Genomic DNA, 26342 nt, shown 5'->3' with positions numbered 1-26342 from the left:
CCAATGATATGGCTCAGCTTCCTTTGGTCATGTAAGTTCAGAGCTATGTTGGTGCTCCCAGAGGCTCAGGTTACAACAGACTACTTTCCTGATACAGGAAGCTGGGCTACCAGGAGCATACAACAATAGTCTGTCAACATTTGCATTGGTTCCCTATTTATCTTGTCTTCTAGGTTCAAATCAAGAGCTATTTTTGACCCCCGCAACCCAAAAATTGTTATGGTCCAAATACGTAAGACTGCACATTCCTGTACTGTATTAAGCAAGATGCATTTCTGCCACACACACTCCTAAACACTGTTAAGTCCTTTCTATTTCAACTTTTTCAGCGACAATGGTGAATCCAGTTTCAAAGTTTGAGGTTTTAAGCTTTCTTACATTGCATTTAAAATTGGGATTCGTGGTTACATCCAATGTTGCATGTGCAGAAGGCAGCTCATGCAAGCAATCTTGCCCTTCTCACCCCCACCCTCCTGAAAAGCTTTCCCAAGGGCCCGAAGACCTAGTGAACATTGTGAGCTGCATTTTGCAGGGCTTCATGAGAGGTGGGAGGAATCTTGCACCACACAAACGAAGCTCCTAGTTTCTCCTTCCACTACAGCCCTGTAAAACAAAACCCACAGTTGTCTGGTAGGTCCTCTATCCAACTTTCTGGAGAGGGTACAGGTAAGTTCAGAGGAACAGAGAAAGATTTGTTATGTAAACTGCTGTTGACTCAAGCACTACTGGGTGTACCCCCAAGATCTTTTGTCCTTTTCTAATTTTGTGGATACTTACTCCAAGCCTCTGGGAAGTGGTAGCCTACACAGTTACAAAGATAGATGTTTATTGTGTGGCTCTTTTTTATTATTTTTCAAGAAGAGATTCTATTCCACCTCTAGGGTCAAAACTCCTGTAATTCATGTTGTTAAATCTTGAAACGCACAGAAGCGGCATTGATACCTAGAATTGAAGCAAGCCACATGACTATGCTAACTATGTGAAGCATACCTCGTAAGACTGTCTGCTGGAGGAGTATGTTATTAGCCAGGCTTGGCTGAAACAATCCACTGCTCACAAAACTACTTTAAATGTACAGTCTCCACTAGAGTGGGGGGAAAGTCAGAAAACTAAAACAATACATTACACTGCATTCCCATCTCTGCAGCAGTTCCCACCACAGGCAGCACTTTGTCTTCAACAAAGAGACTCACATTCTATGCTACTAAAATCTCTATACTGGCTAATACTGTAAGAACGCCAAGAGGAACATCTGTGTGCTCAGAACTATACAAACCCAGCTTTAAATAAAAACCCTCACAAACAATGCCCATGTGATTGCTTGGTTAGGAGGCACTCCTACATTCTCTTCCCATGTCCTCAAATGTATTTTATTATTTTTATCCAAACGCATGTTTCATTGTCTAAATTAATTGAGTTTCATGAAGTTTATCTTCTATCACCAACACTGATTTGCATTTCTTTTTAGAATAAGCAACTGCTGTAGAAGTTAAGCAGAAATCATCACTGAGTAGCATTAATGCCAGGTATAATGGTTGCAGTTTAATCACAGAATAAAACTAATATGAGATTACTGTAAATCCTAAGGATAATGTATATTGTACTACAGAAAATCATGGCGATAGCCACCAGTTTTTCAAACCGTTATAATGGGGGAAATGTTGTAATTCATCATGATTTTAACAAGAGACTCACAAACACATATATGGACACAATGAGCTGCAGCATAAAAAACTTCAAAACTGTACATTTTAAAAATTATTTATATGGAGGCATAATCTTCAGATATGGGGAATTCAGCTAAAAGTACTTCTTCGTTTTATGGTTTGTGAGGTTTTTATTGTGTTTAATGGTATGTTATTTATCACAGAATTATAGAACTGTAAAAGTTGGAAGGCACCCTGAGAGTCATCTGGTCCAACCCCTTGCAATGCAGGAATCTCAACTAAAGCATCCATGACAGATGCCCAAACAACCGCTGCTTAAAAGCCTCCAAGGAAGGAAAGTCCACAACCTTTCGTGGGAGTCTGTTCCACTGTCAAACAGTTCTTACGCGAGTTTAAGAATTACTGTCAGGTGCCTTGGTGGGTTTCTTCAACTGAAGGGCTGGGCAAAATTTTGTTAGTTAATAAATGAAGCCAGAATCAGATATTGTTCCTGAACACTCCCAATTAATTAATAAATACACATTTTTAAGCATTATTAATTCTCAGACCACCTTGCACCAAACAATAATATGGCAGTTGAAATTTATACTAATAGGTATTAAAGATGAGAAAACATTAAAATGAGAAGGGGGGGAAAGCTATCATGTGCACCACGTTAAAATTAATTAAAATAAATGATTGCCCTCCCCCCCCAAAAAAATCAGGATCATGTATATATATGAAGTATGGATGCAATGCATAAATGTAACTTGTATTCACAGTATTTCTTTCAAACAGGATAAAACTATGTTTTGTAGTTAAAAAAAATACTTGATCTTATTGATGCTGCACAAAATGTCAATAATAACAATAAGGAATTTCATTTTTTCAACTTACTGTATCTGGACCTTGTATTTTTATTTTTTTATTTTTTTTAATGTGCAACTAAAATAGCCCCCCTACTTTTCATATATTCCCTTTTTGAAAAAAAAATGATTGATTCATATCCCTGTAGACATACTGTTTGAATAAACCATTATTCTGTATGTTATTTAAACTGTATGTTATTTAGGATGTGTCTGAGCAATTTCATCTGGGAACTGTTGGCCACCACAAGGGGTTTTCTATCATCATCTTCTCCAATAAACCTATAGCGCAGCAGATCTTCTGTGGGTCTTAGTCTGATACCAAATCTGTCTTTTCAGCTCATCAAATAGGTGTCACGGGTTCATAAGTTCCCACTGTGAAGTCCTTCAAGTGTGTGTGCTTAACATTGAGGAATATGTGGCTGTATTACAGAACTTGGCTACGGGCCACAATTATGCAGTACACTCTAGAATGTAAGTGGGTAAATAATGGTTAATTGTGTTGTATTGTATTTTTTATTTACTTTGTTGGAAGCCGCCCAGAGTGGCTGGGGAAACCCAGCCAGATGGGCAGGGTATAAATAATTTATTAGTAGTAGTAGTAATGGTACATCAGGGTAAGTATAGCAGTCAGTGCAAAAACTGGGGTTTTCAGGACCACCATAGTAAATTAATTTAAATTTTACATGGATGCAATTCATAATGGGTACAGTTAGTAATAAAGAATACTTGGTTTGAGTCAAACATAAAGGTGTCCTAAAGTAAGTGGATAGTGTGATAGGATTATGGCGTATTCTATTTATTATAGCACCACCTATAGGCCATGATCAGAGTTTTTGCTCTTCGCCTTGTTTCTCTCAAGCACAGCTTGTTGAAGTCCCAGGCAGCGGTGATTCAGCTTGCTCCATCTAACAAAGAGATCATTCCACATAAGGGGCAACAAAAGGGGGCATTAAGGAAGCAGGTAGACTTCTTCACAGTCTCTGTTCATCGAAGTCCCCTGCTTGGTAACATCTCTCACCCCGGGAATCATCTGCATGAAACAATTCAGTACTGCAAATCAAGATGTGTTCTCTTAGTTATGTTGTTGCAACTTTGTAAGGAGCACCATCAGAGCTACCACCCTCGAAGGAAAATGCTGTGTGTTTAGGCTGATGTTTGGGTGCAAAATTTTCTGCATACCTATGCTTTTCTGTGATGGAAAGCATTTGTTTTCCTGAGTATGGCTGCAAATTAATATCAGCTGCATTCACACATGACTAAGCCATGGCCTGTTTAACAAACCACAGGTTGTCTCACAGATGAGCAAACAAGACATGGTTTGTTTCTCCAAACCTTGATTTGTTCTCCAGATGCTATTGGCTCTGTAGCTTGGGAAGGCTGTTCCATTTCGACCAAACACCAAATCTAAATAAAACAAGCCTTGCCCTCACATTGTAATTTGTTGCCAGGAAACAAACCATGGTTAATCTGCTTGGCTGGGTCTGGGCATTCAAACAAACCACACTTTAAAAAATGTGCTGCATTTCAGTCTGACATTTTCAGGCTTATAACTTCATTTAAATGAAATGAAAGGCCTCCTTCCTTATACCAACCATCTTGGGTCCTGTGACTGACAGGAGAGGCCCTGTAGGTAGTAGTGCCACCAGGTGTTGCTTGGTCAGGGCCTTCTCAGTGGCCGATCCCCATTGTCTTCCCTGGTGAAGTATGTCTGTCTCCCATGTTAATATTCAGGAGGAATGGAAAACCTTCCTGTTCAGTGAGTCATTTACTGACTTAAAACATACTGTTTCTGGCAATGCTGAAAGTATTAGCTATGAAGATATGTTACTGTTTTATAATGTTGTGAAGACGTTTTTAAGTGTGTTTCTATTTTATTTTCAATTGTATTGTTTTACTATCTGTTGTTTGCTGCACCATGCTACTTTGGCGGGACGGTGGGAAATTAAATAAATCTATAAAGATACTACTAAGAGCATAATGAACCTATATTTTTTCAGTAGTATACATTTCTGAGAAAATATAATAAATTCAAATTAAGTTTACTGATTTGATCATAAGAAGTTTAAAATACCAACTAGAAATTATAAATAAGCCTAAGTATTGGTGAAACAATCACAGCAGCTTTAACTAATTCTGCTCTTATTAGGAAAAACAAAATAAATTACTATGCTATATTTATCCTTTCTGACCAAAAGAAAGTCAGCAAAGTACCCTATTAAAATAGGAGGAAGTAGCTGATGCTAAAATGAAATATAAACAGGCCTTCTGTAGTTATGTTGTACAGATGCATAACATATGCATAACATATGTACAACACAGCCAGATGGAAACCCATCCAGATGGGCGGGGTATAAATTATTATTGTTATTGTTATTATTACATGCCATTTTAAAAAATAAGCAACCAAAAAATATCAGAAGTCCCCTTCATAGCAACTTGGAACAAGCCTTTTCAGTGTAGCTGACCCTGTATTGTGGAACAGCATCCCTGTTGAAATCTGACAGATACCACTATTTGTCGTTTCCAGAAATAACTAAAAACATCCTTATGTCAACAAGCTTTTCAAAGCTTGGCGGGGGGCGGATTTAGGTCTCTGCCCTGGTTGTTTATTTGCATTGTTTTTAAACTTATCTGTGGGAGAAGTTGCATTGTTTTAAAATCTACTTTTCATGATTTATTGCATAGTTGTAAGTCGCCTTGAAATTCATAAAAAGTTGACCCATAAATCAAATAATTAAAAATAAATGAATGGTTATACCTAACAAAGTCATCCATTAATTAGTACAAGGCCTTTTACCTCAGGGCAACCCAGTCAGATGGACGGGGTACAAATATAGTAGTAGTAGTAGTAGTAGTAGTAGTAGTAGTAGTAGTAGTAGTAGAATTACTACTGTTACCTGTGCAATGGGACTTCCCTTCTCTCTTTCTCCTCTCACTATGCTACCCCCTGCAACCCTCCCTATTCTGAGAGAGCAGGTTTGAGGGGAGAGGAAGTCCTGTTGTGGCAGTGGAAGTCACTGTGACTTGGTGGGAGCCAACAACTCAATAATAATAATAACAACAACAATAATAATAGTTTGTAGAAATGGAAGAGTCAAAATTTAGAGAACTGTACTGCGATTAAGATCTATTTCTCAATGAGTTGGTAAACCAGTATCTGGGCTGTCCCACTTGGTTCACATGATGAAATGATCTTCTACTTTCCTCCTGGATCTTAAACCCTTCCTTCTAAGTCTAGTCTTCTCTATGACATCAAGTTTTCTATATACAAGGTATGTAGTGGACAACATGCTAAACCTGGCTTTTGAACTAGCTTATCACAAACCAAACCATAATCAACATGAACTGCAGTTTGTTGATTTGGACAGCATCATAAAACTGTGATTAAGCAAAAATAGAAGTGAAACATTCCAAACTCCTCTTGTTGCTACCTGCTCCTGTTGCATGATGCAATGTCCCAAAGTTTAATATAATAGTTCAGCCGGTAAAGCATGAGACTCTTAATCTCAGGGTTATGGGTTTGAGCCCCACGCTGGGCAAAAAGATTCCTGCATTGCAGGGGGTTGGGCCAAATGACCCTTGTGGTCCCTTCCAACTCTACAATTCTATTATTAAGTCCCATCTGTAATTTTTAGGTGATGCAGCCTAGACACAAGTCTACAACATCAGTGAGAACCAGGTCCAAGGAAGACTAAATTTCAAGATCCTGTCCCTTCTTTAAAAAAAATTAAGCAGGCCTCGTGGCCTGAAAATGTTATATGAATTCATTTTTTAAAACAAATTAAAAAGACAACCAAGTCATGCCTTTTCAAACAGCTGATCTCTTGTAACTTGAAGCCATTGGTTCAAGTTCTACCCTCCTGAGCAGGAGAAAACAAGCATGCTCCCTCTTCCATGTGACAGCCTTTAAGAACACTCCAGATTGTTCACAGATTTCTACGGGTGAGAATCACAATGCCAAGAACAAGAAAAAAGCCCACCTTCAGCTGGCGAGGGTTATCAGCCATTTCACAGTAGAGTACATTAAGACACACTACACAAATCATATACCCGAGTGTGAGCAAGATTAATTGAACCTCAGTATCTCTCTTTTTATTTGCCATCTCGGAAGGTGCTTGAAGCTTTCCCACAATATCAAGTTGCCTCTGTGTGTGGGTGTGGGTGTGTACACACCAAACACCTCAGAGATAATTCATTTCACTTTCAACCACTTTTTCAAACAAACTTTTCTAAACAAAAGCATTTATCTGCATTTAAGTGGCAGGTGAAATTCTAGCACACTTCTCAATAAAAAGAACAGAGCCGCTTTACTGTTCAACAAAAGATTGAGGAAAGTATTGGCAGTACCAGCAATCTAGAAATACCCTTGGGGTAAAGAATTATTCTGAAAGTTTTCTCACACTCAGACAAAAGGGGGAAAGCAGTGCGTATAAAGTGATTCTATCCACTGAAGTACTGGGCCATCCAATCCCTCGTTAAACACTTTGAGACATCTAAATAATGTTAACAGTTGGCTCTCTGAGACAGGAGGTGCCTGATTTGGAAACCTAAACAGGAAAGCAGATATTGACTGCAGTTTATGAGAATTACTTTCTTTTAAAATATATTGTTTATTAAGATCATAATTTGAATAGCATTTAATTGTGAAGTTACTAAAATATTATTATAAAAAAATATACAAACACCAAGGGCATATCAACATGGAACCAAACAATAATTTTCAAAATTTTCCATCTAATAAATTCCAAATCCAGTTCAGATATAAAAACAATTTAGTATTCAATACTTAGCTTACAACTTTTCATCAGCTTTTCCCATTCCACTGCCCATTTTTTCAAGGCTGTTCATTTTACTATCTTTAATTGCTCTCATATCATATTTAATCATTCTCTTTTCTTTGGTTCTTTGTTTACCTCACAAAGAATTCCGGTGGTGCTTAATACATATATCAGCTATTTCTGATATAACTTGTGGCAAATTTGCTTTATATAATCAACAGGATGAGGTTGAATCCTGACGAGACAGAAGTACTCTTTGTAGGGGCAGGGTAGGCAGGTCGGGGTGGGCTCCCTGGTCCTGAATGGGGTAACTGTGTCGTTAAAGGATCAGGCATCAGGATCAATTTGAACTCACAGCTGTCCATGGAGGTGCAGGTTAACTTTGTGTCCAGGACAGCTATCTACCAGCTCCATCTGGGATTCTGGCTGGGACTCTATCTGCCTGCACACTGTCTCGCCAGAGTGGTCTATGCCCTGGTTATCTCCCGCTTCGACGATTGCTATGCACTCCACGTGGGGCTACCTTTGAAGATGACTCAGAAACTACAACTAATCCAGAATGCTGCAGCTAGACTGGTGACTGGGAGTGGCCACTGGGACCATATAACACCAGTCCTAAAGTATCTTCACTGGCTCCCAGTACATTTCCAAGCAAAATTTAAAATGTTGGTGCTGACTTTTACAGCCCTTTACAGCCTCAGCCCTGTATACCTGAAGGAGTGTCTCCATCCCCATTGTTCAGCCCGGACACTGAGGTCCACTTCCAAGGGCCCTCTGGCAGTTCCCTCACTGTGAAAAATGAAGTTACAAGGAGCCAGGAAGAGGGCCTTCTCTGTAGTTGCGTGCACCGTGTGGAACACCCTCCCGTCAACTCCAATAAATGTGAAAGAAACAGCAGCAGAAACGTATCTTTTTAAATTCCAAGCACTTTGCTTCTAAGATTTGAATTATAACCATACCACAGAAAGATAAAATATTTATAAGAAAATAGAAATTTCCACATTTTTAAGTGAGCATTGAAGTGAAATGCAGGGACAAAAGAAATAAGAAGAATAGAAAACTTCTAACATGTACTCCAAAGCCTCTCTGCCTATATGGAAGAAAAATCCATCACATTGTTGCTGAACAACTTGTTTCGGGTACTAGAGATTTTATGAAACGTAGGCCTTCCTCTTCCATAAGAAAGGGCATTTTGCTCAATACCTAGATCCTCTCATGCCTTGCTATTTACTTTTCAAGCACTGCTTATCCCAGAAAGTTTATATTAAAAACTACAAGAGGCTCAAAAGTGTAATGCACTGTGTCACTGGAGCCTGATCTGAACAATGGCTAGTATTATCACATGGAAAAGACTAGTACAACTGCATATTAAATATCCCGTTCTGCTTCTGGCCTTTCTTTGCACTCCCCACTTTAAAGAAAATGTTCCCTGCATAATTTTGAAGAAATGCTGAATGAAGTAACAAAGTCTGAAGTGGCTTAGGGGAAGGCGTTGGTCATTTACTGTTGACAGCCTGGCTTTATGTTACACACAGTATTTTTAGGCTTTTCACTAATCCCTCTTCTTTTTCATTCAAAACCTTATGTTACTTGAGAATTTGACAGGAAGTTTCGTACAGACAAGGCCTTCCACATATTGGCAGCTGATGACCAGATCAAACACTTGGATTGGAAGCTTTCATCCAACAAAGACTAAGCAAACAAATGCAAACTTTATTCTCTTTCTACAAAGTAGAGGGAGGAATACAATTTTCAAGTTTCATGAGTAACCCCATGGGACCCACTGAAATAGGACTGTGACATATGTATGATTGAACTACAGAGTACTGTAAAATGTGGTTTATTCTACTTATCTTTGGGAAAACTCATTTATGACATTCCTGCACTGCAGGGGGTTGGACTAGCTGACCCTCAGGACCCCTTCAAACTCTACAGTTCTATGATTCAATGAACCTATTCTTCCCCACAAGCCTTCATATGACAGCTGATGGTGGAACACTGAGGGGTGGGGAGAGAGACTGTGTTTGTCACCTACCCACCTTGTCGCCTTCTTAAGGAAACAGCTGCCAGAAAAACTGTTAAGGGGTTTCTGACCTTTTGCGTCCCGTTATAAAAGTTGTGTGTGGCCACTGTGGGATATGAAGTGGCTTTTTGATAAGTGTTATGCTCTCTTAAATAAAATTAATTGTTGAACCGTTAGTGCTATAGTAGTATTATAATCTTAATTCTATACAGTGGTACTTCTGGTTGCGAATGGGATCCATTCTAGAGCCCCGTTCGCAACATGAAAGGAACGCAACCTATGTCTGCGCATGGGCAGGTCGCAATTCACCGCTTCTGCGCTGATGTCATTTTGTGCGTCTGCGCATGTGCGAGTAGCGAAACCCGGAAGTAACCCTTTCTGGTACTTCCAGCCACTCAAAAGTCAGAGGTTTCTCTACACACACACACACACACACACACACACACACACACACACACACCTCTCCATCCAGACAAGCAAGATGCACTATCCAATTTCAAGGACACATTCTAGCCAGGCAGTGGCTCTTGGGGAGGGCTCAGAGCAGGGCTGAGGAGGGACGTAGCCTGGGAAAAAGTCTGGAGGGGTCACATTCAGTGGTGTCTTACAACTATCAACAAAGAATTATACCAAACAAGAATATCTACACCCTGAACCAATTTCTTGGTTCACCGCTCCCATCACTCCCTGTTGCTGCAGAGGAAACATGCATTTCCTCTCTGCTCCTCCAGCCAGTTAGTCATGTTACAGCTGGGGAGAAGCCAGAGATGTTTGGGGATTTCACCCAGTGCTGGTCATCATACAACTGACGGGCGAAGGAAAGATTAATTGTTGTGCTTTTAAAAAACCACAACGCACCATATTCTCCTTTCTTTTCAGTATGTCTGACTTCTGGCTAGAGATATAAACGTTTTTGATTGTGCACCAATTGTAAATTCTTCTGAAGTTCCAAAGCTGATGTTAGACCCCACTGACTGAATAGTGCAGCTGTCAGTAAAGGCAAAATGGTTCCTGTCCTAATCCTGTTCTGACCTCCGAGTGGAGCCTGAGAACCTGCCAGAAAGGTGCTCTCACAGTACCAGACATCAAGCAACAGCTGCACAAGTTGGGCAAATTCAGCAGCTGTTTTTTGTTGTTGTTTTTTAATATCATTCTGGACAGACTTCACATTTCACAATGATTTTGCCGAGCAGAAGACACAAAACATCTAAGAATTTCACGAATGTCTTGTTTTATTCAGAAGAAGATATAGAGAAATTGCCTTCACCGCTACCCAAGTTCTTTTCAAATTTCATGACTGATGCTCTCTCTCCAAGGCAGTACTGCCTTACTTTTTTGGTTTGTTTTTAATCTACTAAGTTAGCTTTAAGAAACAGACCTGAAAGAAAAAGACATTCATATGCCAATATGGAACATTAGATGTATTATTTGACTCTCCCTGACTCCTCAAGTGTTCTTACATTATCTCTTCTCTGTTGCTTGTTATCTGCTTTGTTTGCTTCTTTTTTCTGCTTGCTGTTAAAAGGTTGCACCTTGGGCCTCTCAAAAGTGGGACAAAAAATGAATGTGATACTGTATTATTATCCCCGACATGCTCCCACTGAGAGGAACAGTAGGGCTGGATCTCGATGCATCAAAGAAGCGTTTCAGTTAAAAGCGTTGTAAATTTAAACAGGGGAAACAGGTAGAGAAAAACGGGACTCCACATCGCCATCTGGTGGCACAATGTTATATTGCATATACAACGCAGATAAATCGCTTTTTCTTTACCAATCTAGCCGAGTCCTAGGATATCAACAGGAGGAAATAAAGGACTGAGCAATCCAAGCCTGCCCCTGCCCCTGCCGCCTCGGCACTCACAGCAGCAGGTGGTGGTGGTTGGGAGACAGAGTGGGTCTGATCAGGCCTGGATTGGGCACCATGCCAGAAGACGCTGGCTGTGAGAGGAGCTCAGGATCCAGGAGATTCCATGCTGGGCCCTTTTATTATTTTGCTGTACATGCCAATAAAAAAAGACCCCAGTTCTGAACAGTGGACAAGATTGAGGTACTAGGCATCCTGCCACCATCATACCCACCCACCCACCATACCCTTCTCGGTGCACTGTTTGGGCTCTAGAGATCCTTCTGTATTTCACATGCCTACAATCTAATGAAAACAAAATGCAACTAAACTTGCTGCCATTTCTGCTTGCGTTGAAATTAAGCACACGGTAGACAGAAGAGGCAAGGGCATTTCTTGCATTCTTTCAGACAGGGTTGTGGCACTATGCAAGTGCAAGATACAGTGGTACCTTGGGTTACATACGCTTCAGGTTACAGACGCTTCAAGTTACAGACTCCGCTAACCCAGAAATATTACCTCAGGTTAAGAACTTTGCTTCAGGATGAGAACAGAAATCGTGCGGCGGCGTGGCGGCAGCAGGCGGCCCCATTAGCTAAAGTGGTACCTCAGGTTAAGAACGGACCTCCAGAACGAATTAAGTTCTTAACCAGAGGTACCACTGTAGTTTCTTTTAACCTTTCCACAATCCCCATTCCTTCCCTCAAGGTATCTCACTCACACTATCAGAAACTCTGCAGCCAGCATTTAAGAAATGCCGATTAATCTGACACAGTAATCTGGTATCTTAAAAATGAGATCAAAAAGGCTTGTTCCTATATATTCTTACTCATATTCACATAAGAAATAAATGGTATCCATAGTTGCTCTTTGTGCTGTATTCTTATACGGAAAAGCATTTCATCTGGGCTCAGATTTCAGATGCAGAGGAATGAAGCATAATAAAAAATACTAAGTTGAAGCAAAAGCAGAAGATCTGAAAGAGAGGGACTTCTCTACATCTGGTACAGTCAGACAAAGCTGACATTTTTCTACAGGTTTAATTAGTCCATCCACTTGTGACTGAGTTTTGTTGAGTACAGTGGCTCGTAACAATGACCATGTTCACTGACAGTTACCCTTCTTTCCAAAACCTTTATAGAGTTTTTAGACTTTCACTGGGAAAATGTCCACCTGCTTACTTCAAGCCTGGGCAGCATCCTACTTTCTCACAACAGGTAAGTACAAGCACAGAATGTTGCTAAGACAGTCAAGACCCTGCCAAAAACTGATACTACGAGTTTCTGCTGTTGTCTTAGGAAAATCCCATTTTATACTGGCCATGGCTTTCAGCCAATACCTAATTAAGATACTTAGCAAAACAGAGAAAGATGTGTCTTTTATTCAGCCTATAGGGAGTTACAAATATTGCAAGGAAGCTTTTTAAACAACATGTTGTTCTTTAGACATGGTGTCCAGAGGAAAATTGGTTTACAGTTTCATGCTGTAACATGCCAAGGCTTTGGGTTCTTTTAGTTAGAACAAAGGAAGGGGAAAAACTGAGCAAACTATACTAATAAGATTACAAGGATGCCTAAGGGTTTCAGGTTATATAGATTTTCCAGGGACACAAATTAAAAATAAGCACCAAAACTAGTAGGAAATTTCTTCTACTCTAGTGCAATTCAGCTCCTATAAACTCCTTGGAAGGCAGACAAAAAGAAGGGAAAATAAAACATTATTCAACAACACTATCACTTAGATTGTGTAAAATATTATTTTGTTAAACCTTTTTTACCCAGAATACTCCTTTGCTCTTAAATATGCAAAAACACGGGACTGAACTGCTGGACTGATCTAAAGATTCAAAACTACCATTTTATAAAGTATGGTTGAACGTTCAGCTTTCTTTTATCTTTGTACACTAGGCTTGGGCGAGCTTTACCCTAAAAAGTAGCTTATTAAGTATTTTAAATATTCAGAATAGCTGAAGTGCCTGCATATAGCATTTGCCCAGCTCCCCCACTATCCCTTCTGAGGCAAAGAAGAAGAAAAAGCAAACCAATGTTCTTACTAAGCCAAATCTGGAGACAGAGACCTTGTTCTAAAAGCAGGGTACTTCAACTGGTACAAAATATAGCAGTCAGACTTTTAACTAAGGCTTATTGTTTGCAAAATATCTCAATCGTCATTGACTGCCATTTGTTTCTGGGTCCAATTCAAGGTGCCATAATTGTTAAGGGCTTTTAAAGCCATTTGGCGCCAGAATACCTGAAGAATTGTATCATCCCACATGTACCAATTTGCGCATTCTCGTCAACAGCCAAGCTCCTCTCCTCATTCCCCTGCATCAGAAGTGAGGTGGATGAGCAGTATAGCCTGGGACCTATCAGCCATTGCTGATTATATCTTCCTGAGTAGGTCTCTTTGGCCCAATCACTGCTTGCTTTTTACAACTGGCACTGAAAACCCAGCTCTTCAAAAATGCTGCTGCTGCTGCTTAAGTATTCTCGCCCCCCTGTATTTTACATGATTTGACTGTTATAATTTTAATTTTTATATTGTACACAATTTTACTCTTTATTGCTTTTGTGTAAAGCCACTTTGGGAGCCCTTCAGGGGAAAAGTGTGGGCTACAAAATAAAATAAATAATAGAAGTAAACTCATTGTAAGTTAAAGCATTGCATTGCCCAACTTCTCCCACATATTAAAAAAAAGCACACAACACAATTTTTCAACTCTACTGGTCTCATGCTACGTACAATAAGGGGAAACAGCTACAATGGTCAGTGTATGGGTGGCAAGTGCCCACAGCTGAGGCTGGCACGTACTGATTGTAATATGCATTTCCATTGTCTATAAATTTATTTAATTACTGTATCTTTAAAAAGAAAAGGGTAGTGGAAAAATTTGCAAGTATGCCTTGCAATACAGAAGAGGGGGGTTGGGGACTCATTGCAGTCCTATTAGACTGAGGCTAGAGAAGACATGGCTTGTCCGTGGGGCTTCTGAGATAGGTGAAGCTGATTATTGTTTATATTTACTACTGTATGACTGATCTACCGCTTGCTGGTGTTGCAGCTATGTGTATATTTACTGTTATGTAATTCAATGATTATTTAATTGTTTTATTGTGATTCCATTTTGTAAGCCACCTTGCAAGTTCTTTTGGATGGAAAGACTAGGTAGAAATAGTTTACTTAAAGTATCTGATACTAATAAATAAATGGGTCAGTAACTGAATAAGGCTAATCTAGAAACACTCCTGAAAAACTCAGAAGCTTATGCAAATATGGAAGTGACTTGTATATTATAAAAAATAACCAGAAATATACAATCAAAATTTATCTGCCCGCTAATGTCCTAGTTTTCTCTTATTATTATGGCACCCACCTATCCATGTTGAATGTTGTTGTGACTTAGACTCAAAACTCAAGTAGCCAGCTAAAAAGCAAAGAGCTGAGAGATCAGTCAAATTGATCAAGTGAGCTAGAATTATATCTGACTTTACATTCACTACAGCCTTGTTTTCCAAATTCAAGTTCATCACCAATCTTGCAACAAACATTATTAGGCCCTGAGGAGAATTGTGACTTTCAAAACATCTGCCTTTAAAATTCCCTGGAAAATACACTGGAAACAGGCTTTTACACTGGAGGATTTTCAACTGGTACCATGAATGTCAACCTTTTTTATGCTGAAAGCAAGGCAGCTGCAATAAAAATAATTTATTGCCAGGAATGCTATTACCACCCTAGCACACTTACCACTTAAGGATTTAAACTGACGCATAATAATGCTATAAATATTGAGCTCCTAGCAGCTCAGCCTAGAGGGATGGTATAACATACATATGTACCACAGCAGTAAGTCAGTTATGAGAAAGAAAGTGACAATGGTATTAGAATATGAAAAGAGGCAGGAAGGCAAGATACAAAATGTACTCCCCAGACTTGGCTCACAGTCACTGAGAAACTAGATCGGGAAATACAAAACAGCCAAATGTACAGCAATGGGAAAATGCTGAAACAGGTAGGATGAAGAAGTTCATATCACAGCTTTCCCCCCTTACATGTATAAAAGTATCTACCTTGTTGACCTGTCAGTCTCACTAATCCATCCTCTACTTCCACTTAATATCATTAAAGTCAAGCTTTCAAGGTCCTAGACACTGTAGAGAAAACCACCTATTTTCCCCCCTTAGGGCGGTAACCAGATGTCAATAGCTGCAGCTGTGACTACATAATTACCTGTTTGCATTAACAAAGACCACAGTTTAGATTTAATAGGTCAGATGACAATGCAGCAAAATGCATTTACCCTATGATTACCCCTTTTCAAACATTCTCTCACTCGCAACTTCGACCCTGGGAACATTGCAGGCACAGACTTGGGTCAATAAGAAACATTGGCCGGCACAATAGGCCTTGCCTCAAACAGCGCTGTTGACAGACACCAGCACAAAGGAAGTGAATAGAGTCCCCCTCAGTTCTCACACAGAGCGAAGAATGAGTCAGTGTACTGCTGCTTTGGTGCTCTGTTTGTACAGTGTATACAGCTTTTGTCCTCAGCCACTGTTCCCGGCTCAATGGGGGCTAAAGAGCCTAGGAAGTGAAGGAGGAAGAATGGCGCTGCACTCTCTTCTGCAGCCAACAGAATATCCATGTGCACATGACAAGGTCAAATGAGAAGCCTAAAGTCACCAGTTGACTCTCTCCCACCTTAATTACTCCCACAGCACCTCTGCTCTTCCCCTGAAGATCCAGCAGCAGGGACTTGGAACAACTTCTACCACTAGGATGTGAGCTTGAGATTCACTTTTGTCTGATTTTTCTCTCTCTCTTGTTAATCCTGGTGCCTCAGTACATTACTGCTTTGTTAGACATCTGAGAACTGCAATGTCCTGGAACGTTGAGTGTTAAAAGTGCACAAAGGTTGCAATCCTAACCCATTTACCTGGGAGTTAGTCCTACCGAATTATTTCTGAGTAGAAATGGTTCAGACTACACAGCCAGTGCTTTTTTTCTGGCACTACATAATGGTAAGCAGTACCGCCACATTTGGGGGGGGGCGGCAAGGAGGTGGGAAGGCTCTTGGACCACATCAGAGCATTGCGCCTCCTTCCCCAAACCCAGAAAGTGTTTGCCCAGCTTAGGGAAGGAGACGTGATGCTCTGACAGGATTCTGGAGCCTTGCTGCCTCCTTCCCAAAGTTGGACATGGGAGGCCTCTTCACCTGAGCAGGAGCAGTTCCTTGGTAGGTGAGTAGGTGGGCAAGGGAGAGTCAAGCAGCTAACCAGCCCTCAAAGCCCAGAACCCCTTTCTCCCAATTTTTAAAAAGCAAATGTGGAACCAGAAAACATGAGGCCTTCTCCATTTCTGAGGCATGTTTGGTGGCAACATGCAAAAATGGTTGCTTTGTTGCAGCACCCCATATGTGGAACTTGCTGTCCCAAGAGGTTTGATCATCTTCCACTTTGTGTTCAACCAGCACTTAAAGACTCTTCTTTTAAAGCAGCCTATGATTATGAGTTGTTCTCTGGTTAGTACTGGCTCTCCGGACCCCATTTTTAATGCTGCTTCATTGAAACTGTGTTATTAAGGGTCCTCAGGGGGAACTGGTTGGAGGTCACATACAGCCAGAGCCAAAAGTAAACAAGGAAATTCCTTATTTCTATCCATGCCACCATAATCTCTCTTTCTCTTTATTTTCTATAGGGGAGAAGGTGTGAAGCAGGGGCGGGGGGGAGAGAGAAATGGCTATATAAATCCGGTGACCCTATCTTTCTGCTCAGATGTCCTTGACCTGGCAAGGGCAGAAAACCAGGAAGTTCTATTCACCACTGATAGAAGCACCACCTTTGTCCCAGCCTGTACAGCCTCTAGAGGCAATAGGAAAAAGGTGGCACAAGGGAAGAGATATATTCCTAGCCACTGCCCCAGCTGGGATGCCAAAGTTCTCCTGAAATAAAATATTTTAGGGAGTCGCCAAAGTTATTGAGCCGCCATGAACTGGTTAACATTTAGTTCAGTTCAACAGTGCATCTACATGTGCAAGCAAAGGATACGAGTTCATTTAGAAAAAACTGAGTAGACCCTCAAGTACAATGACAATACTGATGGATTGTGTTTTGCAATGACTTGCACACTGGCTCCAAGATGTAAATTCTGCTAGCTAATGCTTAATTGTCTACAGCGCTAAACAAAGACGTACTCCAAAAATGGGTACAGATTCATGGTCTCAGCAATTTGGGCAACAGTGTTTTTGTGGAATACCAAGCCACAGAAAGCAGCACCTCAATTTGCGGCTGAAAATAACTTCTTCAGAACAACAAAGTGGGTGGCAAAACAAAAAGTACTCTGTAAGGCAACTAAGCGAATAATATGATGTCCACAGTAGATAAAGAGTTATAATTTCCAAAGTATATACTACTATAAATAAAGTTGGGGAGTTATTTGCTGGAAGAATGCATAGATTCAGCCTGCAATCACACAGCTACTATGTGTGAGTGCTGTAAAAAAAAGAAAAGCTGTCTATTGCTTGACAGTAGACACACTGGCACCACATGCATTGTTTAGACTAAGAGCTATGGTGAATGTGTAACAGCAGCTCTAAAATACTACCCTCTTTGAATTTAAACTTCTTTAAATATAAAATAGCAGCTATTCTCTTAAAAACACATACACTTCTATGATACAGAAACAGGACAAGGAAAACCGTCAAAGATTTCTTTCTGGGATTTCAGTAGTTTGTGGCTAGAAGCGCAAGTATTACATACTTTATTTGCCAGCAACCATCTCAAGTCACTGAAACTCACACCACCTTTTCTTTTGAGGAGGAAGTTAAGGAAAAATGAACACACACAAAAAGAAACTGTTAATAATCTGATAGCTTTGGTTATTCATTGTTAAAAAGAGAAGAGCTTGCAAGGGTGTAAGTCAGCACATCTATTTAACATATTTTACAAAGCTTAGGAATTCCATCCACTGAGGAAAGGAACAAGTTACAACAAAACCTTTTTGTTATAGTTTACAATCCTGGTTTACAGACTCTATTTTTGAAACAAGTTTTCATTTAAATTGCTTACCTTTTGCACAGAATTTTAACCAAATTTATTTAACTTAAAGTATTTCACTTAAGTCACTGGTTATTACTTGTAAACCAGCTAAAGAATTATAAAGTTTCACAGGCATGTTAGGGGACATGGGGTGGGGAAAGTGTTTCAATCCTTCTCCCTCCCATTTTCTCATCTCCTGACCTCACAAACCAACCTTGCCTACCACTCGCAGTCTTTCCTTCCCTCCCTCCAATAGCAACAACAACTTCAATGATGGACAGAAAGATAAGAAACTCTTCTCCCAGCTTCCGATCCTTTCATCCATCAATGTGGGGTTGTGTAGGGAGTCAAGTCTGCTTTACTCCAGTTGATTGTAGCAATTAGTGCAGATCCTCTGAAATGGACTGTGTTACCCACTCTTAAAGCCATGTGCTCAGCTTGCTGACAAAGCACAGGAAATAGACCCAGTACCCATTGGAATGAGAATTCAAAGTGTAACTCTTTCTCTTTGAATGTGACAGTGTTAGGAAATAGCTGGTATGTATATTTTAATCTTATCTGACCCCACTGTTGCATGGCAAAATTATCTAAAACCAGAGACCCGGAGCCACATTTGTCTAGTTATTTCAATTCAGTCAGCTCTCATTTCCCTTCTGCTCCCCATACCTCACTTCCCAGAACCATCTCAAACCCTAACTTCCCATGAACAGCATAGAGATCTGTGGGAAGGGCCTCTCTCCAAAATCATTTTTCTCTCTTCTGTTAAGACTTGTTTTACTCATTTCGCTTTCTACTCTACCCTGTTCCTTCACCCATTCTGCGTCCTGAGGCCCATCTGATGCCTCATGCAATTCCTGATAGAATGCAGGAGCAAATGTGACAGCAGCAGGAGATCATTACCAGCAACACTATGAGCAGATTTTAAAAGTACTAAAAGCAATATTTAGCCATAGCTGCCTGTTTTAGCTCCTTCCCGTCTTCTGGAGCCAGGACAAGCAGGAGAAAAATTATACACCTGTACTGCTTCATTAAGAGGCAGAGGGGTGAACAGGTTCCTATACTGACATTAAATGCAAAGTATCTTTTATGGTCACTTCCCTTTAGCAGCTGGAAAGAAAAGAAAAAAACAGACTTTTAAGGCAATTATGTGATTGTGAAGTTTCAATATCTGAGGGTGAACTTGTCTGAAATACATGAATATTCAACTTTTATCATATTTAATAATAATAATAATAATAATAATAATAATAATAATAATAATTTATTTTTTATACCCCACCCATCTGGCTGGGTTTCCCCAGGCACTCTGGGCAGCTTCCAACAAAATATTAAAATACAATGGTCTGTTAAACATTAAAAGCTTCCCTAAACTTCCATCATGAATGTTTTACTTACTCGGCATCTACTTCTGGTCGCTTGCATACACAATGAAATTTGCCACCAAAATCTATATACAGATCATCTTCTGTGATGTGGAAAATTTCTCCAATGGCAATTTTGTCTTTGCAAGGTCCCATCTGAATTAAAGGAGAGCGCCTCAACATGGATGCAAAGGATTCCGCCTTCCTGGAAGGAACCTAAATAAAAAAATATTAATTTTTATTTAAGTTATGCATTTGGTGCACCAGCTCATTCAACAATACACTAAATAAGCATACTTTTGTTTTAGATCATTTTATTCCCAATCTAGAGACAACAATAGGCAGCAATAGCCTACATTCAATGATCCACCTATATACAGTCAAAAAAATACCGGTGCTATTTTTTTAAAACCTGCTATGTGGAGAAAAGACTGGGATTGAGTAATTCCACTCTCACATCAAATGAGTGATTGGTGCTGTTAACTAGCATGTCACCTATCAACTGCTGTAATGATAAGCTGGGATAACCACCAAGGTGCCTTCTAGATGTTGTGAACTATTAACTCTTATCATCCCTGACCACTGATCACTCTAGCTGGGGGTGATGGGAATTGTTGCCCATAATATCTGCAAGGCACCATATTGGCTACCCCTCAGCCAAGGACATTTACTTGACTGGGACCAATTCTACTGAAACTTCTTATCAAGGAAGTAGCACAGGCTGATATATGAATGAGCCTTTCAGCTGCACACGCAGTCCCTTCACTTCTGTGTCAGCAGAACTTCTTATTTTGTCTGAACCAGCTTGGGAGCAAGCCAGAATATCAAACCAACTTCCAATCATGGTTTCCTATCCAGGCATTTTCTGAAGCTTTTAACCATAGTTCTCTGGTATGGGCAAAACAGGAAACCTGTCATGACCTCAGAGCCTAGTGGCAATCAAGACACAGAGTTAGAGGCTGCAGATTCACCAGCTAAGTAGTCAAACTCTGAGCCTGATGTTGGTGTTCAGGGGATCACTAAATCCAGAACTGGAGGGGCAGGAGCAACATGGAGCAGAACTAACAGAGCTAGGCCTGATGGAGATAGAAATGGAATCCTCATAGGCACCTTCTTCCCTGGGTCTGAAGAACAAAAGACCTCCCAACCCACCACGCAGGTCCAACGGGACAGAGAGTGAAGAAGCACCCATTGGCAGGCACTTTGGGTTAAATCTATATAGTTAGGTGCCAGAAAGCTCCACTGCTATAATGGGACTTCTGTTTCCTCTTCTCCCTCCTGCCTAGTGCCTCCTAAATGTGCTCTGGAGGGTCCCCAACCTCCCAGAGCTGGTTTTGGGGACATGTAGGACAAAAGAAAGGTGCATTGCACACACTGAAGTCTGTTGAACCAGCTGAGCTGCAGCACTACGTATAAACCATCGTTCCTCTAAGGCAGTGGTGGAGAACCCTCGGACATCCTGAAGGGCCAAATATTCCCTAATCCTGCTCTGAGGATTGCAGTTCTCATGAAGGGAATGGACCCTAGAAGAGGACTGAAGGAAAAAGCTCAGAAGGTCTCAGTCCACCTCTGTCACAGGCAGAGCTCTCTGAGGTTCTGCAACTGCTCACCTGCCCAGCCTTGTAGGCTACTTCAAAAGATCAGAACAGGGCAAAACTATAGTTAATTGAAGACTTCCTGATTTGCGTGTTATTGTCACAAAGGGAGGAGCAAAATGGCCTGCCTGTATGCACACCAAAAGGAATGTTCATCACTTGGCTCAATTAAGCTGAGATATGATCAAACTGAGCATTACCACAAGGCCAGATAAACAAGGAGCTGCTATAAAGTTACTGCCAAAGGGCAGCTTATGGTAGAAAAGCTAATTATGTAAATCTACCCTCAGAATTCTGTTGCCAGGTGTAGAGTTTCAATTTAGAACATTTTTAAGTAGCATGGTTAAGAACACAAGAACTTGTTGATATCTAGTAAAGCTGAATGTTTGAATATACAGGACACATATAAGTACTTCTTCACACAGTACAGGGTTAAAATATGGAATTCAATCCCACAAGAGACAGTGGTGGCCACCAACTTAGCTTTAAGAGGATTGTTTGTTTGCTTGTTTCATAAAATTTATACTCCGCTTGATTGTAAAAAAAAACCCTCTCAATGCTGATTAGACAATTGCATGGAGAATAAGGATAAGGGTATCAGGGACTAATAGGCATGTTGGCTATGCTCTGTCTCCACTGTTTCTGAATACTAGTTGTTGGAAATTGCAGGAGAGGAAAGAGCTCTTATGTTATGGTCCTGCTTGTGAGTTTCTCACAGGCATCTGCATGGTCACTGTGAAAACAGGATGCTAGGCTACATGAGCAAGTGGCCTGATCCTACAAGGCTGTTCTTATGTTTTCTTAATAGTGAATGAAAACATGACATCCAGATATTCATATTTTCCTTACTTTCACAGCGATCGTTCATGACACTCATGCTACAAAAAAAAATGGCATACAAGAGACATTGTCCTGAACCATCCCATTTTGCATCATCCTAGCAGCTAATAAAGCCACTAGAAAACAGGAAAGTTATCACACCTCTAAGAAAGCTATCCTAGTGGTGCAAATGCACAAAGCCAAGTAACTGTCTCTGAGGTTAGGATGTCACCTCAACTGAGTCCTAGAATCCGGTCCATAACCAAGAAAAGAAAAAGGGAGGATTTATGATAACAACATAGTTTTTCCCTTTAAGCCAGGGGTAGCTAACCTTAGGCCCTCCAGATGTTGTTACACTCAAATTCCAATAATCTCCAACCAGTATGGGTAAAAGATATGTAACATTTGGAGGGCCAAAGGTTCACCAACCCTGCTCTAAGTCTACATGGCTGGAGCAAATACATAGACAAACTTTGAATGTTCATATATTACTTAATATAATATTGATAGAATGAATGAAAATAAGCATACTGTATAAAAAAGTGCAAACAAATTAAATATCAAGCTTTAAGTGACAAGCCAAGTGGAAACATATATTAGCACCATTCTGCTTTACAAGTACACAACCTCTCTCAAACACTGTCATCAACATTTGGGTAAACAGAATTTTAAAAACCAAAAGAATAACTATGCTAAGCACATATCAGCAACAACAGAAACTTCCTTCTACCTTAGAAACTACTTGGTTTATCTGACAAAAGATTTTGTACCATTATTTGGCACATGGTGGTCAATAAACATATTAGTGTATGTACACTTTATATGTATACACAAGCCAACAGCAAATAAAGTTAATAAGGTGAGAACTGAAGGTAATGAGAATACAAACACATTCTGACTTGGAAGAACAATATACAATGGACAATCTGAACATTTGCTGAAGCATGAAACCAAAAATATCACCTAGATGCTGAAAACACTAGACATAGATACCACCCAACCCAGTAAGAAACATGAGAACCACTCCTATCCTTGTTAGCACTGCTTAAAAAATAGCAGTCTGATGTTTTAGGTGTGCTGACAGAAAACAAACAGCAGGAGCAACCTAAGTGAAGTACTGACCTAGAATAATTTGTCAGCTAAATTTGAAGCCAAACTATTCTTATCCAAGATACCATACCACTTGTGTGTGTCATCTTACAAACAAATCACCAAATTTGAATTAGAAATAAAGGCAACTATAAATATTAGGCACTAACCAATAGCCAAATATGATGAGGAATTGCATATGAATGGGCCAGCAGAGGGTAGATGGAGTGCTAACAATTAACTAACAATTTAAACATCCTTTCTCAGCTCCCACCATAGAAATCAAGTGGCCTGCTACAAGACAGAGCCTCCTCCTCCTCCTGCACATTTAGTATAGAAATGCAGTTCTTCCTCCCTGCTCTGCCAGCCCCCAGTTTGCCATTAAAAAAGAAGAAGTACCCTTTGTGGGGTTATTTAAAAGTAACACAGCAAGAATAAACACATGCATAAAATGAAGTTTTGTAAAGGTATGTTTTTATACATATCTGTAGCTCACACAAACCAGATATATGCAAAGAAAAGTATGCCAATACATGCTACTCTAACCAATCTATTACCCTCTAACTGATCTCATACCTCTAAACCTTTCTTTTCTTGTGTTTCACTTCTTAACCTAAAGATGGGGCCTCATATTTTATGTACCTCATGAATGTATTTATCCAATAAATATTCACCTCATTCTTAGACTTCTGGAGATTAAATATAGGTAGTTTGTAGGTCTGGAAAGAAAAGCTTCCCAAGTTACATTTCCCTCCTAACAGATTAAGAAGCTGTTTGGAGAAGATTTGGGGCTGCTCCACAAAATTACTTTTCTACAGATTTAAGTGGGTCCAACTGTTTTTCAGTACAAAGAAACAAACCAGATTGTATATCTAGCAGCAGTCTGTGTGACCAGAGCTATATTTCCCAGCTGTCACAATCAGAAATATAGCCTGGTTCATGTGCTATGCTTGTTTGAGCACACGTCTGAGGATGGCTGCAACTGTTTGAATACCCTAAGATTCCAAGCTGTGACTTGGAAAGGACTTCCAGGACCAAGCACCACCTTCAGTCTTGTGTACAACTCTATTAAAAGCTAGGTTAAAAATATGTATTTGCCCAATGAAATGCACGTCTGGATTGTGCAAACTGAGCCACTGAGAATTGTTAGAAAGTGCTGTTTCCTGAGAGGAACTAAACAGAAAATAACAAGAGACTATGAGAAAAAGACTCCGACACAGGCTGGGTATTTCTCTGTTCAGGCTATGAGTATAAGTGTTACATTTTCTTTGTAAAATTTCTTTTCTAATTAAAACCTAAATATTGCATATCAGCTGATAAAAAAGAGCTAGAAACAAATACTCAATGTGTTTTATAAGCTGAATCTATGCACACTTATTCAGATTAGTTTGCGTGCTATGCCTACTTCAGTGGTGGTGATTCTTGAAGACTGCAGTCCCAAGAGCAAAAACCTATGTAGTCTTTTATTTATTTTGTCTGTTTATACAAAAATGTATATCCTGCCCATGGTGCTGTCTGTTTATATAAAAAAGTATAAAAAATATACCCAAATGAAGGAGCTTGTATTCAAAAAATTTGGCTTCATCATGAGTACAAATTCGGTTTCATCATGAACACTAAAAACTGACGGCCAAAAAAACCAGTGAACTCTATTTTGTTCAGGTACTCGAAACAAATTCCTGGGCTCAGAATTATTTAATTCACAAGACCTATTTAAGCAGTCAAATTATGCGTGTGTAAACAATCAGGCTGACGGCCGGGGGGGGGGGCACTGCCAAGCCCTGACCACTTTGATCTTGTTTACAGCCCTCCACATATTTGACAGAGGTCTGAAGCTCGGAGCACTCTTTTTTCATGGAGGTTCCCTGAACAACAACAAAACAGAATTTACTTGTGAGTAATCTAAATGCCCAAATTAGTATAAGTCTCACAGATCCACCACTCTAGTTGGTGGATCGCGACATTCTAGTAGAAATCTATTCAGTAGATTCTACGAGCTTGAAATCTGCTCATCCCTATTTTACACTACCTACCAAGGCTGCAGCCATGTACACACTGACTTGGGAGTAAGCCACATTGGGCAATAACTGGGGCTTACTCCCAAATAAACATGCACAGACTCGGATCTTCCTGTCTTGGAAACCAGTCCCGCTACGTTCCACAAGCTTAAATGGTAAATGTACCCCTGACCATTAGGTCCAGTCGTGGCCGACTCTGGGGTTGTGGCGCTCATCCTGCTTTATTGGGTGAGGGAGCCGGCGTGCATCTTCCGGGTCATGTGGCCAGCATGACTAAGCCGCTTCTGGCGAAACAGAGCAGCGCACGGAAACGCTGTTTACCTTCCTGCCAGAGTGGTACCTATTTATCTACTTGCACCTTGACGTGCTTTCGAAATGCTAGGTTGGCAGGAGCAGGGACCGAGCAACGGGAGCTCACCCTGTCGCGGGGATTCGAACCACCGACCTTCTGATCAGCAAGTCCTAGGCTCTGTGGTTTAACCCACAGCGGCACCCGCGTCCCATCTTGTGTATTTTACCTGGGGGTAATTAATTACAGTGGTACCTCGGGTTACATACGCTTCAGGTTACAGACTCTGCTAACCCAAAAATAGTACCTCAGGTTAAGAACTTTGCTTCAGGATGAGAACAGAAATCGTGCTCCAACGGTGCGGCGGCAGTGGGAAGCCCCATTAGCTAAAGTGGTGCTTCAGGTTAAGAACAGCTTCAGGTTAAGAACGGACCTCCGGAATGAATTAAGTACTTAACCCGAGGTACCACTGTACTCCATATAACTCTGCGGGACCGGCAGCCCCTCTCAGAAGTAAATGTGAGAGGGAAAAGAGAGGCAAAGAAGGGACTGGGAGGAGGGGAGGGGAGATTCCCACACAAAAAAGCATTCACTGACACACGTCCACTAGCAGGGCCGGGTTTGTCGCCCTCCGCCCCGGAACAAACTCAAGCCACGCTAGAAGGAAGCAGGGGGAGGGTAAGAAGGGATGCACGTCCGCGCGCGCCGCACCTCGCTTCCGCCGCCTCCTGGCCCCGAAAGACCTTGGCGCCGCAAGCCAACTGTCGTTCCTGTAGCCCCGCAGAGGACTCGCGTCTCTAACAAAGAGGCTCTGAGGTGTCTCGCGACGATAACGGCCGCCGCCATGGCAAACACCTGCCCCGCGCTTTCCAGTCAGCCAACCTCCTCCTGCGCCGGAAACGGTCCCTTCTCAAAGCCCGCCCCGAGGCAGAAAGGTTTAAGCATATCTGGGCCTCACGCCGGAAGTAGCCTAGGG

General features: G+C 40.7%; 1 protein-coding gene across 1 annotated transcript in view; it reads right to left on the bottom strand.

The window, feature by feature from the left end:
• Positions 1-26342, bottom strand: part of MRPS28 (mitochondrial ribosomal protein S28) — a 31180-nt gene extending 4838 nt beyond the window's left edge. The window contains exons 1-2 of the mRNA XM_053395789.1: positions 26078-26342; positions 19591-19772 (exon numbers count right to left, since the gene is read on the bottom strand). Coding sequence (XP_053251764.1) covers positions 19591-19772; positions 26078-26212 — 317 coding nt within the window. The 5' untranslated portion in view covers positions 26213-26342. The remainder of the gene's footprint in view (positions 1-19590; positions 19773-26077) is intronic.

Source organism: Podarcis raffonei, chromosome 7 (genome assembly GCF_027172205.1).
Source record: "Podarcis raffonei isolate rPodRaf1 chromosome 7, rPodRaf1.pri, whole genome shotgun sequence".
Lineage (NCBI taxonomy): Eukaryota > Metazoa > Chordata > Lepidosauria > Squamata > Lacertidae > Podarcis > Podarcis raffonei.
The sequence above is the reverse complement of the archived record's forward strand: the minus strand, read 5'-3'. Positions and strand labels throughout refer to the sequence as shown.